Raw genomic sequence first — 16,655 nt, forward strand, 5'->3', positions numbered from 1 at the left:
GAGACGGGCCTTTTTTGGAAAAGGATGACTCGCTATACCTTCATCACAGCAGAAGAGAGGGAAATGCCAGGCCACAAGCCCATGAAGGACCGCCTTACGCTTACCCTTTGAGCCAATGCCCGTGGGAATTACAAAATCAAACCCCTGCTGTTGTACCACTCCGAAAATCCCAGAGAATTCAAGACTCGCAAAATATTAAAAGAGCGACTTCAGGTGCTACGGAGGGCCAATGCCAAGGCCTGCATCAATTTTTTGTGGAGTGGGTCAATTTGGTTTTTGGCCCTGCTGTTAAGGGGTATCTAGAGGAGAACAATCTACCCTTCAAGTGCCTCCTCGTTCTCGAGAATGCCCCTGCCCACCCGCCCGGCCTCGAAGATGATATCCTGGAGGAGTTCTCGTTTATGAAGGTGTTGTTCCTCCCACCTAACACCACCTTTATTCTCCAGCCCATGGGCCAAGAACTCATTTCAAACTTCAAGAAACTCTGCAAAACACCTGTTCAAGAGGTGTTTCGACATCACAGAAAACATTCAGCTTACCCTTCGTGAGTTTTGGAAGCAGCACTTCAATATCGTTATTTGCCTGAAGACGATCGACATGGCTTGCCAAGAGGTGACCGGGAATAACCTAAATGCAGCTTGGAGAAAACTGTAACCCAAGTTTTATTGCTTTGGGTAACTTGTGCTGAAATTACACAAATTTCTTGCAATCATCTTCTGTCACTCAAGAGACAACTGTTGGCATGCACCAGTCATTGTTAAATTACAAACAACATAAATGGTTTCCTGCAGACATTGCAAAAAAACTGTAAAAAATGTCTCAAGCAATCAGATCGGTGCAGCGTCTGCACCTGCAGCTTATCCCAGCAGACTACACACTGGATTGGTTCCAGTCAGTTGCAGAGTACATAACCATTCACACGATCACACTGAGAGGGAATTGAACCCAGGCCGCCCACACCAAAGTCAGGCAAATGTACCACAACATCATTGGAGACTCCCAAGATGGCAACGGGGATCACCCAGGACATGCAGCAGAGATTGTGTCTTGAATGGGGAACACTTCGGGATCCCCTTGGAAGAACTGGATGAGAAGAAGTGGCTGGGTAGAGGGAAGTCCTGGCTTCTCTGCTTAGCCTGCCACCTGAATGAGGACATGTGCGACAGAAATGAGATGGATGAATATTGTAATAAAAGGCATTTCAATCAAAGATTCTAGTGAAAGAGCACCGGGAGAATAGAAAGTCATTTGCGGAGACCCGTGATATTTGTTTCAAGAAAAAAAATATCTGACAACCAATAGTGTTTCTCCGCTCGATTCCCTCTTCATACCCACAGGTTAGGCTTGTTAATGTATTCTATAACACTTTGTGATAGACAGTTGGTATTTGCGTAGGCCCGACATCCACTTTGAAAGTCTTCATTATCCCCTCAACAAACCTTAAGGCAGTATGTGATAACGGCTAAATCAAACAACGCTGCTGCCAAAGCCCAGAGAGCCCATTTGCTAAAGCTCCTCTCTTCATCAGCTGAGGCATTGTGCAATTACCTGCCCTCTTCAATTAAAATTTACGATTAGCTTTATTGGCCACATATGTGATTTGGTTTTCGGAAGTTAGTGTCTGTCTAAGTTCACAACAGTATCCAAATTCTGTGATGATTGTGAGTTTTTCTTCATAGCCATTAACTCCCCGAAGAGCGGAGGTCGTTGATCTTCTGCGCCTCTCCCCATCTTTGGATATTGTCTCTGAGGCTCTGCCTCAGTGTCTCGTCTCCAGCTTTTTTTGGGCCTTTCTCTCTTCCGAGTCCCCTAAGGGTTGCCTGCAATGATAACTGCTGGCTTATGTAAGGTGTAAAGAATCCATCGTCTCTTGGGCCTCCGGATCTGTCTGTCTTTTTTCTCCTGGCTCGCTCCCTGCCCACAATTCCTTATTGCTAATTTTGTCTGGCTACCTGATTCGGCTAGGTGTTTTTGATGCGTCACGGCCGCCATCTGCCCCACTGGATTTTTATGTGTGTTTTGACATGAAAAAAGACTGTTTTGTGTTTGTTTTCCAGTAAATACAGTTAACGCCATGAATGAAAATACTTGAAATTTGAATCCCTGTGTGTTAAAAGAAAAAAAAACATTCACGGTACTGACATAGCCTACCTTGTACGCAGGGAAAGCTAAATCCAGATGTTTTTCATTCTTCCCATCAGTGTGTAGTTGGCACATATCCTGTTTACTAATCTGATGGTTTGTATTCAGTGGTCCCTCCGAGCTGCGTGCGTGCGCAAGCGCGCACTGCTCTCACCCTCTCGGTGCACAGCAAATGCATACAGCGCATTAAAAAAATAAAAATAAGCAAACCTGAGCTGTATTGGCATTATGCATTTTCCTATTTGCTTCTTTCAAAGAAATCGAAAAATTGATTTGGTGTGTGAGGTTGAGGGAGTGGAAAGAAAAACAAGAAAGAAATGAAATGAAAGAAAATGGTTAACGTGTGGAAGCATTTCACACTGAAATAAGCGCCCTGTCGTATGATCAGGTCACACAGACCTTGCAGGAAGCCACCCACTTGTTTACCGTAATTTGACCGAGCCTCAGCTCCTACATGCAGCCTCTTTACAGTGATATTAATGTTGATGTACCTTACTAAGCGAACATTACCACTGCGGGAGGGCTCGGTCGCTGTCAATTATATGACCGTTGAGTTATGGACTTATTACCATGGTGACAAGCAGTATACGCCAACAACCTTAGGCCTGTAACCCTTAATCGGGATAAAAATAAATAAATAAATAATCACATCTGAAATTGCTCAAACAGGTCAAACGATGTATTTGACAACCTGTCAATTGGATATGGGGTGTTGTCCAACGTACATGATTTCCACTCATCTGGCGAATCATCCCCTCGTAGCTGATTGGTGAAAAGAACCCCGATGCTTCACTGAGACTATCTCTGCCTAATTGAAGTACCAGTATACTACAGCCACGTATGTTTGAAGTGTCGACGGCCAAAGTGTGGTGCAATTCACTGAGTTCTTGCAGCTCCGTCCGTAATGCCTCCTATCATCAAAGAACGGGCCGTGAATGAGCACACTTTGATTGCTCAGTCCAGGGTCATAGCTAGTCATTTGAATGCCCAAGCCAAAAATAGTCAGCACAATTTTCAGCAGTTCAAAGTTAATATTTCATCTTTAATGAATTCATTTATTATTTTTTGTGGACACTCCACACCTCCAAAAATTTTTTGCCACTTGCTGTTGACGGAAAACGACATCACATGTGCTCAGGGCTCAGGTAAGGATCAAGCACAGCTCAGCTTGCGAACCTCACATTTTTGAAGGTATTTTCGTTAAGCTTAGCTTGAGACGAGCAGAGGACCCACAGACACACACAGTGAACTCAGAACTGGTTTGTTGTCATGAAGAGCGACAGGTTGAAGAGGCAGGAAACAAAAGCAGCCAGAGAAACCAAATCGAGGTGTACGGGAAGGTTGAACATAACAGCTGGGTGGCAGCGAATGCAGATGGGAAGATAGCTGACGAACTGGCAACGCGTGGCGCTTCAGACTGGCCTTTATGCGGCAAGGGGTGAGTGTGGCTGACGAGGTGAAGACTGACAGGTGTGTAGGTGAGACAGATGTAATGATTGGGGAGACGCCCAGCCCACACTGGTGAACATACGGGTGATATTACCTCTTATTTGTATCGCACACGCATGCGCGCGCACACACACAAACGCACGACAGGAGTTTCAGTGATAATGGGCATCCAGTCAGTTAGCTAGTCAGCAGTACTTTGGCTTTAATAAGCTTTAAATTAGCATGCTAAATGTGTGCTTCTCTCATTGCTATTCAAAAAGAACTGAAGTACGGTGGTACTGTTATTTTGTCACAGATTCTGTTCAGAACCTTTATGGATAGAATTTTGAGAGTCAATCGAGGCATTGACAGGGTTTAAATTGTTGGCCTCAGTTTTGCATCCCTGCTTTTTGCAGATGATGCGGTACTGTTGACTTCTTCAAGCCACGATGTCCAACACCCACTGGAGCGGTTTCGCAGCCAATGTCTTGCGGTCTTGTTCACGGTTGAGGGCAAAGATAGGGTGAGTATCTCGGTCATCTGGGAGGTATTCTGAGTTGAGCCGCTGCTCCTCCGCGTTGAGAGGAGCCAGCTGAGGTAGCTCAAACATCTGGTTAGGATGCATCCTGGACACCTCCGTGGTGAGGTGTTCTGGGCATGTCCCACCGCATGGATATCCCATGCTGGACCCGGATAAGAGTTAGAACATGATTGGTTGGATGGATGATGAATGGATGGAAAAAGTCGTTCATTCACATATTCTCTCACCTGCAACTTCCCCAATGCAACTTTTCTGTTATTTAATTTTCCCCCTCTGCTCCTTACTTAGGTCCTCTATTTCCCATCAACTTGTCCTCCCTTCTCTCTCCGTGTCACCTCTCCTATTTTCTTTTCCTTTTTTTGTTGTCTGATCCATGAATCCTTCATCTTGGCTTCTTTGCCTTCTTCCTAGCTGGGCCATCCTCTGCTCTCAGATTCCTTTCATTTTGTCGTTCCACCCTCCTCTCCTATCCTCTCATTCTTTGCTCATTTCCTGGGTGTTCGAATACTCTCCTCAAACATCTCTCACTCGCCTCACCGCACGCCTCTTTTTCCTTCTTTCATTTCAGCCTCTCCTCCGCCTGCTTTATTCCAGCAGAGGAGCATCAGAGAGCGGCAGCACTTTCACTCAGCGCGTCAACCATTCGCTTTATTTATTCACGCGTTACCACTTCTTCCTACACCATTTTTTTTCCTACTTATTTGCATTTTATCTCGAACTCCTTTCCAATGATTTTTTGGGATGCTTTCTTCACTCCATATGTTTGGACCGCAGCTGTACTCCAACTTAAAAAAATGCCGTTGTTTGTGTGTGTGTGAGTGTGTGTGCGTGTGTGTATGTTATATTGGAAACAAGTACAAGCGTCGTAAGTCAGCATATGGATTTTGTAATGTATTTAAAATCTTAATGCAAATTTTTCAATACCGACAAAATGGCTGAGAATTTACAACATGTAATTCTAATCTAATTGATTGAGATGTAAATTTAAAGCATGTAATTCGAATCTATATTACTGAAATGTAAATTGTTTGTTAAATTGCTAACTGTCCCACTACCATGATGGACCTCTTTTGTATTCTATTTGGGAAGATGATTTTGCGTTCTTCGCCTACATTTCTCAAACCGGCATAAGACAGTTTCATTTCAAGGCAGTCGGGTAAAAAAAAAAGAGAGACTCTGATTTAAGAAGAATGGACTCAGATGTGCTCTCACCTGTAATGGCCACGCTCCCCGCCACCTCTCCTTTGGAGAATATTAGTCAGGTGTCCTCTTCCTCGTCAAGGTCTGCTCCTCTGCCTCCGCACTCCCAGGCAGCGTCAGTGCTCATCATGCTCGTCGTCACAGTCATCATCCTCGTGACAGTTGTGGGAAATGTGCTGGTTGTGGTGGCCGTTTTTACCAGCCGTGCCTTGCGGGCTCCTCAAAATCTTTTCCTCGTGTCTCTGGCTTCAGCGGACATACTGGTGGCGACGTTGGTCATCCCCTTCTCCTTGGCCAATGAGGTGAGGATTTAAAAAAAAATAATAATAAATGGGATTCATCTTAACACTGAATCAGTGAGTGGGTTTTCTAATTAAGAATGCTCATCATTCACTTAAATTAGATATGTTGGTCAGATATGTGCTGGATGCAAAAAAATAGAAATCATATTTTATTAACATTACAAAAAAAAAAATAAATCAGTCTTTGATCCTCAGGTGATGTCTCCAACATTTTAAAACAAACAGCATAGCAAAATGTATATGGAATCAGCTGCTGTCCTACCTCACCTTATCAAAACCTCAACTGTTTGAAATTACGTATTATTATCATTTTTCATGTCATTTCAAAACCAACGCAACTATTCTGACACAGTAGTTTATTGTAAGGTCAAAGATTCTCTAACTTTTGCCCGAATAATCATGCTAACAGCAAAACACAAAACGACCCCCAAAAATTGTGTTGTTTTCTGGGTTATTTATGCAACCCAAAAAGTTAGATCATCCCTTTTTAACCCAATTTGGGGTATTTTTGACCCAACTGTTTTTAGAGTGCAGACTTTGATAAATTACACCTTTTGTAGTTAACATTTAGTTAATGAATGCTGTGGCAAGCATGTATTATACAGTAGTACAATCCTAAAACCGCTGATTTAAAAGTACCCAAAATGGATGAAATAGCGAACTCAGCGATGGGTCTAAAGCTGGGTTATCTATTCCCAGATTTTGATCCAGCATGAGGTAAACACCACCCATCACCAACATCAGCCTGCCCAAATCCAATATTCAACACATCATTTGTAGAGATGGGTTATCCAAAAAGCTATACATTTTGACGTTTTTGGTGACGTGGCCGCTGTATATGCTACATGCAAGGATCCATGAAAATTAAATCGTTTTTTATTTTTTTTTTTTTGCAGGGTTAAGATAAGAATAAGTAACACAAAATCCACAATCTGCTCAAAATCCACATCTACCGAGTGAGTGGATTATGAAAACAATCCATCCTTTTGTGTGTGTGTGTGTGTGTGTGTGTGTGTGTGTGTGTGTGTGTGTGTGTGTGTGTGTGTGTGTGTGTGTGTAAAAGCGATCTCTACAGTGCAATGTTCCCTGCAAACACAACAGCACTGTTCTGTTCATCCAAAACATTTTGGCCACTTTTGTCTCTATGTTGAAGTGTTGTTAGGTCTTGCTAAGTTTTATCACCGTATGGCAACGGACCGTGGAAATAAGTAGCTATTTATTGATGAAGGAAGAAGTTAGAAAGGCACTAAAAAGGGCGAAAAATGGAAATGTGGTTGGTCCTGATGACACACGGTATGGGAGCATCTAGGAGAAGTGTTTGTGGAGTTTTTAACCAGACTCTTCAATGGAATTGTAGAGGATGCGACGATGCCCGGGGAATGGAGGAAATGTGTTCTGGTGCCCATTTGTAAGAGCAGAGTTGTGGAAACTACAAAGGAATCAAGTGGATGAGTCACACAATAATGTTATGGCAAAGAGTGATGGACGCTAGACTCAGGACAAGCGAGAATTTGTGAGCAGCAGTATGGTTGGATGACTTGGAAGAGTACCACAGGTGTATGATTTGCCTTGAGGGTGTTGATGGAGAAGTTCAGAGAAGGTCAGAAAGAGCTACAATGTGTCTTTGTAGATCTACAAAAAGTCATGATGGCCATAGCAATTATTGTTTTCTAAAGTTACGTTTACCTTGTTTGCCTGACCAATCTCAGGCCACCGTGGCTTGTCATGAGACAAGCGAGAGGGCAAATATGACAATCTGTGATTGCCGTGGATGCCCGCCAAGCTCTTTAAAATGTCAAAAGATTTGTCACAGTAGTCACGGTGCCAGAGAAACCTTGTCAGCCGTAGCAAAATGGAAGGAATGCGACGGAACCTGAGGGTACATAATAGGGCATAACACACCAGCTAGGTGGAGTGAAGACAAAATCTGCGACTCATCAATATTTTGAGACCCCATGTGTCAATATCACTCAGCATGCGTTCGAGAGCACTTGAGAGTTTGACAGCAAAAAGAAGGGCATTTCCATGAACAGAGTAATCGAGATTTTGACAGAATTTGTGACCCCACAGGGCGATATTTTACGAGCGTTATGAAGCCGGCGTGTTTGCAATTAGAAATCATCATTGATATCTTCCTACCTGTATTAGTCACCAATAATTTTCTTCACTACCAGTATATTTTTTGTGTGTACAAATGTCTATGAGTCGTAAAATCAAGTGCGGTCCAGCTGTCAACTTGCAACTATGAAGTGCTTTGACTCTTTGTGACTCTCTTCACAAAATGTGACTAGCAACAAATCTAGTGACTTTTCTGGTGTCATTGGAGACTTCTGGAGACTCTTGAGATTCCCTGCCAGCTGCAGTCTGAGCAGAGTTTAATCACCCCTGAAAACAGAACCGCGCTACCACAAAGCTGCCGTTGGTTAAGCCGATTCTCCCCGTGATTCCCAATGCTTCGGTTTGTGTGCATCCATGTGTCTTACGGATGCAGTGCACACATCACCAAATGTAGGGGGAATTTGTGTTCTAGTTCTGCAATCAAGAGCAGTGCAGAAAAAGTATTTTCCTTCTTCTCAAATTCTTACTTTTGGCAGTTTTCCCGCTAATTTGTAGATTACCTCCGGACATGTTCACTCAAGAAATCACTCACATAGAACCTGTCTGACGAAATGAAATCGGAAAATTTCAAGAAGCTGCAACAAAATACCACAATCATCGATCACTCTGGAAAGGGTTACAAAGTCATTTGGAAATGAAATGTAACAGTGGCAAATAGCCGGTCTACAAAATTTACGCCATGAGCACAGACGCTATTTGACTCTCATCGTTTCATGTTTTGGCTCTGGCTGTGTTTTGTTTTTGCAGTGCAGGGTGTGCCTCTTCAGCAGGTGCACCTGTGTCTTGTTCCCAATCAAGCATGAGCATGTATTTAGCTAGCTGCCTAGTCGCTGTCAGATTATTGACCTTGCTTGCCGTTTATGCTCAAGAGATACTTTCTAGACGTTTCTTTCCCGCTTATGGTCACTCTTGTTCCATAGATTCTTGGTTTTTTTTCAGCTATTTTGGTTTGTTCATTAATTAACATTCTCTGATTTAAGTTTCACATATTTCTACTTTTGTCATTTCGTTTTGTGTATTTTCAGATTTCAAATTAATCTTGCCTTTTGCAAGCATCTTTTGTTCTTCTTGGATTTCTTTGGCGCTTTGGTGTCAGCAGATTTCTGTTTACACTTTGTCAGTCAGTACATTTTGTTGTTTTGTGATTTATCTGAGTCTGCGTTTGTGGGATCCGAATCCCATCTGGTTTATTGCCGAACCGTGTCACACCACTTGTCTACATTGCTACAACCATGAAGAGCTTCACCCCAACTTGGAGCCGGGCAGGATGGCTCAGTTGTAGAGTGGTCGTCTCCTAACCCGGAGGTTGGGGGTTTGATTCCTGGCCGTTGTGACGATGTGTCCTTGCACAAGATACTGAATCCCCAGTTGCTCCTGATGCTGAGTCGTCAGGAGGTAAATGAGGTGAGGGTGTGAAGTACTTTTGAGTCGTGAAGGTTGAAAAGTGACAGCATTAAGCCGTTCAATGTCCATTCGACGAAGAATGCAACCCGGAGGGCATATGGAGAGGGACGAAAGTCGGTACTATGAAGTAAATTGCATCAAGAGAAAGGACTAAATGGGACAGCAGAATTGGATCAAATCTTCTGTTTGTTTATTACTTGCCAACTACTGTTTGTTAGAAAATTGTATTTGTTTGATTACATTTACCTTCAGCTTGCAACAAACATGAGTGAGATGATGCACACTGCGATAGCAAGATTACAATTTTAGTATCCCGGCTTTAGATATTGATGATCTTGGCCACTGTAAACTTCAGTCTTACTCTATCATCTCCAACTCTTGGAAAAAAATGATGGAATCAAAAGTCTCAGAGAATGTTCATTCAGTTGTTTAAACATTGTAGAAAAAAAAGCAGATCACAGACATGACAAAACATTTAGGAAACACTACGAAATCAAGAGAAATGTGGTAAGAATAATTTTTAGACCACGCAGAGGAGAAAAGAATTGAATCATTGAATTTTGAGGAAAAAAAATATGCAGTCATGCTAAAAACTTCCGTTCCCAAAACCAGAGGTGGGCAATTTATCCGTCACTCGTCATTGGCCAGCGGCTGCTCTGCCACAGTCTGTCAGTCATCATTATTTTCACCACACTTCTATCATCGCTAAATTACAGATCTATCTTCAATAAATGCACAAGTTTACATTGACCTTTTAGACACTTTTCTAACCCCATCAATTGAAAGGTCATTTGGGGATGATGAAATCATTTTTCATGAGGATACTGCATATAGCCATTGAAAAAAACATTCCTTGAAGAAAGACACATAAGGTCAATGTCATGGAATGCAAATTGTCTGGAACTTGCACAGGATCGTTTTCAGGCTTCTACAGTGCTTGCTGATGAGTTGATCATTTGAATCAAGTGTGTTGAAGGCGGGACACTTCTAAAACATGCAGATTAGGGGACCGGAGTCGGTGACCCCTTAACAATTAACTGCCACTGACTGCCACATTTGTTTCTCCTTTCCTTTCTTTTTGTGTTTCTTAAGGCCAGAAAGTTGCCATTTGAATTGACCTTAGTTTTGTGTCATGTCTGTGATCCGCTTTTTTTTTCTACAAAACTAAATAACTTAAGGAACATCCTCCGAGACTGACGATTCAATAATTTTTGCCAGGACTTGTAACATATGTGCATGTTCTGCCCTCGCCACGTCCCCGCTGCGGCGAGACATACAGATAACTCCTTCAATGACCACACCCGTCGATGTTTCTTGCAATTTATTCACCATTGAGGCGAGTCAAGAAGGTGTAAAACTGTAACACACACACACACACACGCACACACACAAAAATTCTTACCCATTGTTGCAAAATAAAACGTGGCAAAACAATGTGCCCCACTTGCCTGACACATGACGAACGCGTGACTACGCTAGTGTTGCTAACGTTCACGAGCCAATGCGCTAATCGCTGTACGTAAATGCTCACCGTAAACAATTGCAAAGTCCCTCAAATGTAAATTTAAAGTGAACAAACCCCACTAACAAATAATATTGCATACATTTACATCATATAAATGGCTTAGGACACAAAAGTGCAGTCCATTTTTCGCACCTTCCCCGTACAACGTGAAACAGAAGGTGTCTCAAGCAACAACATCCAGAGTGCCTTTCACAATAACAAATTGAACAAAATAAAGCAGCTCTGTAGCTATAGAAACAGAAAACAAATGTTACATGGCTCTTCAGGAGCCAGAATAATGCAACAAGAAGGAATACAACTTCCTCCATGCTGCAAGAGAGCGCTTGATGGAAAAAAAAAAAAGAATACCTGTATTTTGTTTGTCCGCCTACCCATAGTTGTTCATTATTGAATCATTATTTAAATAATGTATTATGTTTTATGTACAGAATTTTGTTTGAGCTGAAGTTATTGTTGATGGGCTGTAGAAATAAAGATGTGTTGAATTCATCAGTCAAATGAAGTGGCACTTGCAAGAGAGGAACTAGGACATTTATAGCTACCACCTGTTGCACAGCATTCTGAAATTTACAGTGTCAGCAGTGTGTCCATTTTATACTCAAAGGTGATTGATAAGACCCGGGGTCGGGAACACGCGGCTCTCGAGCCGCATGCGGTTCTTTAGCGCCCCCCAGTGGCTCCCTTGAGCTTTTTCAAAAATGTTTGAAAATGGAAAAAGATGGGAGGGAAATATATATTTTTGTTTAAATATGGTTTCTGTCAGAGGGCAAACATGACATAAACATTATTAACGTGTTCTGATGCTGTAAAAATATGTCAAATAAATATTAAACAACATTTCATCAACGAATATTTGCATGATAGCCTGCGACAGACGTTTCTATTAGCAGTCGGGATGTCAGTCAGGGGGCTGTTGTAAAACAAAAAAAAAAAACAAAAAAAAAAAAAACAAACCAACAACAACAAAAAAATCCAGCTGCCTTTCATCGACAATTCACTGAGGTTACTTGCTAAGAATGGGAATCTGGGTGGCCAAGAGAAGCTGCAAAAGTGCGTCCCGTGCCTCGTTCATCTTAGCGGCCGTGATGGCTGTTGCTCATTACGGCATGCGTGTTTAAGTGTGTGCGTATGCGCGCTTGTGCGGTAACGGGTCGATCGCGGGAGGTTGGTTGTTCAAAAAGTAGATCTTCCGTCAAAAAAGTTTGGGCACCCCTCCTCTGCAGGATGAACTGCAGGGGGGAAAAAACTTTTACTCATGAATGCTCGTTGTGTATTTGTAGCCAACTTAGTCATGTTGATAGATAGCAGGCTCATATAGCTCATATAGATACATACAGCATGTGTAGCCTTCATTATAAGGCTTTTTATTTTTTGCGGCTCCAGACATATTTGTTTTTTGTTTATTTTGGTCCAATGTGGCTCTTTCAACATTTTGGCTTGCCGACCCCTGGGTTAGATGTTGGTGTTTTCAGTGGAACAACTGACACCTTTTGCTTTGGCATTTATTTTTAGTTCAATTTTCTACAAATTCAGTAATCATATTAATTGTGTGTACTTTCAGGTGGACTTCTTGTGTGCTCAACTGATTTGGCGAATGATTTGACAGCTTTCATTTGTAGAACACAGATTTAAAACTCTGTACTCGACTTCAGAAAACAGGTGAGCCGTGATTGGTCGTTAGCTGAGCCCTCAGCAACTCTGAGGTCATTTTCAGCCAACAGAAAGCGGCAAAATGGCTGTCCACTGAGGTGGCTAAAAACGTGTGGATTTTGTCGCTTAACTCATATTCCACAAATGCAATAGGAATCAGAATGCAGTGTTTAGACAAGTGAAGGTGTTAGAACATATTGTTGTAAACAAATTGTTTGGCTTGATTTCTGCTTTTTGGTCGAAGGACTATGATGATGCAACAGCCCTCTGGTGCATACAGTTTATGGTCTTGCCTGACACATTTTATCTTTTTTCTTTCCCGAGTGAAAGTTAAGGACTGCCTTGAGCTATTATCGACAGCAGTTTTGTTCCACCTTGCTTCAACACCGTCCTGTGATTATTCAGCTGATCTTTGTCTCAGCTCCCACCGTTTAGGCTTGAATGGTCCATAATTGTTGGAGATATCGCAGAGCTTCACAGAGGGTGAAAGAAAATATTTTTTTCTCTATCTCTCTCTCTCTCTCTCTCTTTTGCTCTCTCAGAACATTTATATTCCAATTCGGCAACATCTTTTAATAGTGAAAAGTGCTCTACAATCGAAATGTATGTGAATTGAAGAACAATTTCTCTTCAAGTAATTTGTTTTTATTTGATTTGCCATCCTTCATCTTCCGATATAAGCTTCTGATTTCTTTCTGCCCATTGCCAGATACTAAAATCACCCACATTTAATTGTTGATAGTTTTAACAGGAATTTAAAATCAACACTAGATTCAGTGGTGCCACTTTTAACTAATACTATAAAAATATAGACTCTACCCCTGTGGAGAAATTATCCAATCAAGAAATCAAAACGAAAATGCAGGAGTGCAAAGAGAAGGTGAAGAAAACGAAACTTACAGTTCACGAGGAAATATTGCAGGAACAACTCAAATCCTACACTAAACAGTCTAAAAAAGAAAACATTACAGCTTATTTTTCAAATGAGATGACATTTAATAAAAACAACTCCATATTTATTTTTTCCACCTTTGATGTTTCCATGAGCTCCAATTTTAAAATGTCCCCACAGACGCTCTCTGTGAGTACTTTGCAGACCACTTCAGAAGTAGATTCCATGACAGTCTTTCAGCTCATTAAAATTTTAATAATCATGGACAGTCATTTTTACCTGAGTGAAGACTGGAAAGTTTTGCCTTGGCAGCTGCAAGGAGACTTTATCAGTCAGAGTTTTCTCCCGGGTAAATCCAACAACCTGATTTTTAGATTGTTTTGCCACGTCACTTTATGGATTCTCCAAGGAACAGATTTTAAATGCCCGAGGAGTCAATTGTTGTCTTCAGACGGATGTCTTCCCCGCTGCCTTTAAAATTTTTAATAATCATTGACCTGCATCCAGTGTACCATTTTTAAGATTTTAGAAATAAAAATTCTCCCGGGGAGGCCCGGTAGGCAACTGGTTAGCGCGTCGGCTTCATATTGCAGAAGTGCAGGGTTCGATTCTGGCTACGGCCTTCCTGTGTAGAGTTTGCATGTTCTCCCCGCGCCGGCGTGGGTTTTCTCCGGGTACGCTGGTTTCCTCCCACATTCCAAAAACATGCACCGAAGGTTAATGGAACACTCTAAATTGTCTTGAGGTGTGATTGTGAGTGCAAATGGTTGTTCCGCCTATGTGTGCCCTGCGAGTGGCTGGCACCCAGGTCAGGGTGTCCCCCGCCTCCTGCCCGGAGACAGCTGGGATGGGTTCCAGCACGCCCCGCGACCCTCGTGAGGATAAGCAGAGCAGAAAGTGGATGGATGGATGGATTGATTTTTTTTCTTCCATTAAATTAATTTTTTTTCATACAAATATTTCACAGGAATATAATCTGGTTTTAGGATGAACCATAGTACAGAGATAGCTCTTTTGAGGATTTGAAATGTTATCACAGTGCGATGCTGATTTGAAAAAAACCCTCCAAAATCTTGGTCGATCGGATCCAAGCTTAAGAGAGTGGAAGTGTAGTGGTTCACATCAAAGATTTTTTTTTTTTTTTTTTTGCAGCTGTCACATGATTGACTCGCACTCAACTTCCTTGTGACTTTGAACAGTCTTGTCCTAATTGGCTTCTCCTCTTTTCAGGTGATGGGCTACTGGTATTTTGGTTCCACCTGGTGCTCCTTTTACCTGGCTCTGGACGTTTTGTTTTGCACTTCATCCATTGTCCATCTTTGTGCCATCAGCCTCGACCGCTACTGGTCGGTCACGAAAGCCGTCAGCTACAACCGCAAACGGACGCCCAAACGGATTAAAATGATGATCAGTGTTGTGTGGCTGATATCGATCGTCATCTCTTCACCACCTCTTCTCATGGCACACACAGAGGTGGGTTGGGACTTCACGGATGACAACGACGACCCCCAGAAGCAGGAGTGTCTACTCAACAACCAGACTTGGTACATCCTCTCCTCCTGCCTTGTGTCCTTCTTTGCGCCAGGAGTTATCATGATACTGGTCTACTGTAAGATATACCGAGTTGCCAAACAGCGAGCCTCCACTGTATTCGTGGCGAAGAATGTGATCGAGCGGCAACCGTCCCAATCTGAGACCTGCTTTGGGGGTGCCCATAGGACTATCCAAGAAGTTGGAGCCAAGTGCAGAAAATCCCTGTACAAGGCGGACAACCAACTGCCGGGGAACGCACGCAGCTCTTCTAACATAGAGAGCAACAGCAGCAGCCACAAGAGAGAAGAGTTGGACAATATTAACTTAGAGGAGAAAAGTCGGGAGGATGACCTAAAGACATCTTCCTTGTTTTCTGCTTCGCTCCGCTTCCCCAGGAGAGCTGGTGGGAAGAGGAAAACAGAGGAGGAAAAAGACACTGAGGGATCGGCAAGCAGGTTGAAGCCTCCGCCACCATCTTGTGCTTCCATATCGTGGGTATCCTCGGATCACTGCTCCCATCACCTCTTCCTCCCTTCTCCTGTGGCGCGCCAAAGCAGACAGATGTCTTTGTCCAGAAACAAAGTGGCACAAATGAGGGAGAAGCGATTTACGTTTGTTCTGGCAGTGGTGATGGGAGTATTTGTCCTCTGCTGGTTCCCCTTTTTCTTTACTTACAGTCTCCAAGCACTGTGCAAAGAGAAATGCATGATTCCTGATGCACTTTTTAACCTCTTTTTCTGGATCGGCTACTGCAACAGTTGCCTGAACCCGATTATTTATACCATTTTTAATCGAGACTTTAGGAGGGCCTTTAAAAAGATTATATTCCAGACTCGTAAATGAACATAAACCCGTGACTGAATGTGCTCAAACACAAATGTGTGCACAGTTTTAATCCAAATTTTCCACTGCCCTGTAACATCAACATTAAAGGGCTTGTCTCTGAGGATTTCTTTATTATCGACCAACTGAATAACCATTAACCATTTATGGAAGAGCAACAAGCCAGGACAAGATGAGTGGAAGACATTTGAAGGATGGGGTCTCAAATTAAGTTCCCTTACTGCACAACAGTTCACATAAACTACCTGTTTGAATGTTCATTGGGGGAAAATGACTGCAGGGTTGTCATCCCCCTTGAAACTGTACGCTATTTGCTCTCTTCCTAATATTGACGGTAAAAAGGGATTCTGAGGGAGAGTTGACCATAATCCGTTCCATTTTAGGGTTGATGTGTAATATGTTTAATTTTCATGATTCATGTCCCCGGCCCATAAGAATCAGTTATGTTAAGAGTTCGAATGATAGTTTTCCAGACCTTTATTAACAGTGCGAGCAGTTGTAAGTTGTATTTTTTTTAATAGTTTCCCCACTTAAATGTTTCAGAACAAACAAATGTAAGTACTGGCCAAAGATAACCCAAGGAAACAATAATGGTGACAATTTTTAAATGGTGATTTAATTTATTATGAAACCGAATTAGTCAAAGCTACCTGGCCCTATGTGAAACAACAGTAATTGCCCCCTAAACCTTACACAACAGGTAATGAGTACCGGTACTTTACATCTTTGCGGAGATATTTTGGCCCGTTCCTTCTCGCAGATTTGCTTTAAGCAACACTGGAGTGCACTAGACACTTTAAAGCGCTCAAGATTTTCTGCATAATTGCACACCTAACGTTTGACGAGAATTACTGCTCCTGGTCACTGAAAGATGGTGCAACGATTATCTGTACCAATTGCACAACCATCATAGTATTGTAAGTACAGCACCACTGATCATTTTATGCTCGATGACTATCCACATTGTCGCACAGCTGTCATTGGCTGGTACTTCTGCACAATGGTACCCTTACAATATGGAAAGTCTTTCTGTACTAATACTAACGTTATGTCTTTGCTTCTCATAGTTGCTTGTTA

General features: G+C 42.3%; 1 protein-coding gene across 2 annotated transcripts; it reads left to right on the plus strand.

The window, feature by feature from the left end:
• Positions 1–3,555: 3,555 nt before the first annotated feature.
• Positions 3,556–16,069, plus strand: LOC109514276 (alpha-2Db adrenergic receptor-like). 2 transcript variants are annotated; one of them, XM_019867211.1, is made up of 3 exons: positions 3,556–4,093; positions 5,394–5,613; positions 14,433–16,069. In XM_019867211.1, exons 1-3 carry the CDS (start codon positions 4,020–4,022, stop codon positions 15,576–15,578), a joined length of 1,440 nt encoding a protein of 479 aa, XP_019722770.1. In that variant the 5' UTR covers positions 3,556–4,019; the 3' UTR covers positions 15,579–16,069. The 2 variants fall into 2 exon arrangements, with proteins under 2 accessions (XP_019722770.1, XP_019722769.1); XM_019867210.1 differs by lacking the exon at positions 3,556–4,093 and having other exon boundaries at positions 4,944–5,613.
• Positions 16,070–16,655: the final 586 nt, after the last annotated feature.

This window comes from Hippocampus comes, unplaced genomic scaffold (genome assembly GCF_001891065.2).
Source record: "Hippocampus comes isolate QL1 unplaced genomic scaffold, H_comes_QL1_v1.1 scaffold2, whole genome shotgun sequence".
Lineage (NCBI taxonomy): Eukaryota > Metazoa > Chordata > Actinopteri > Syngnathiformes > Syngnathidae > Hippocampus > Hippocampus comes.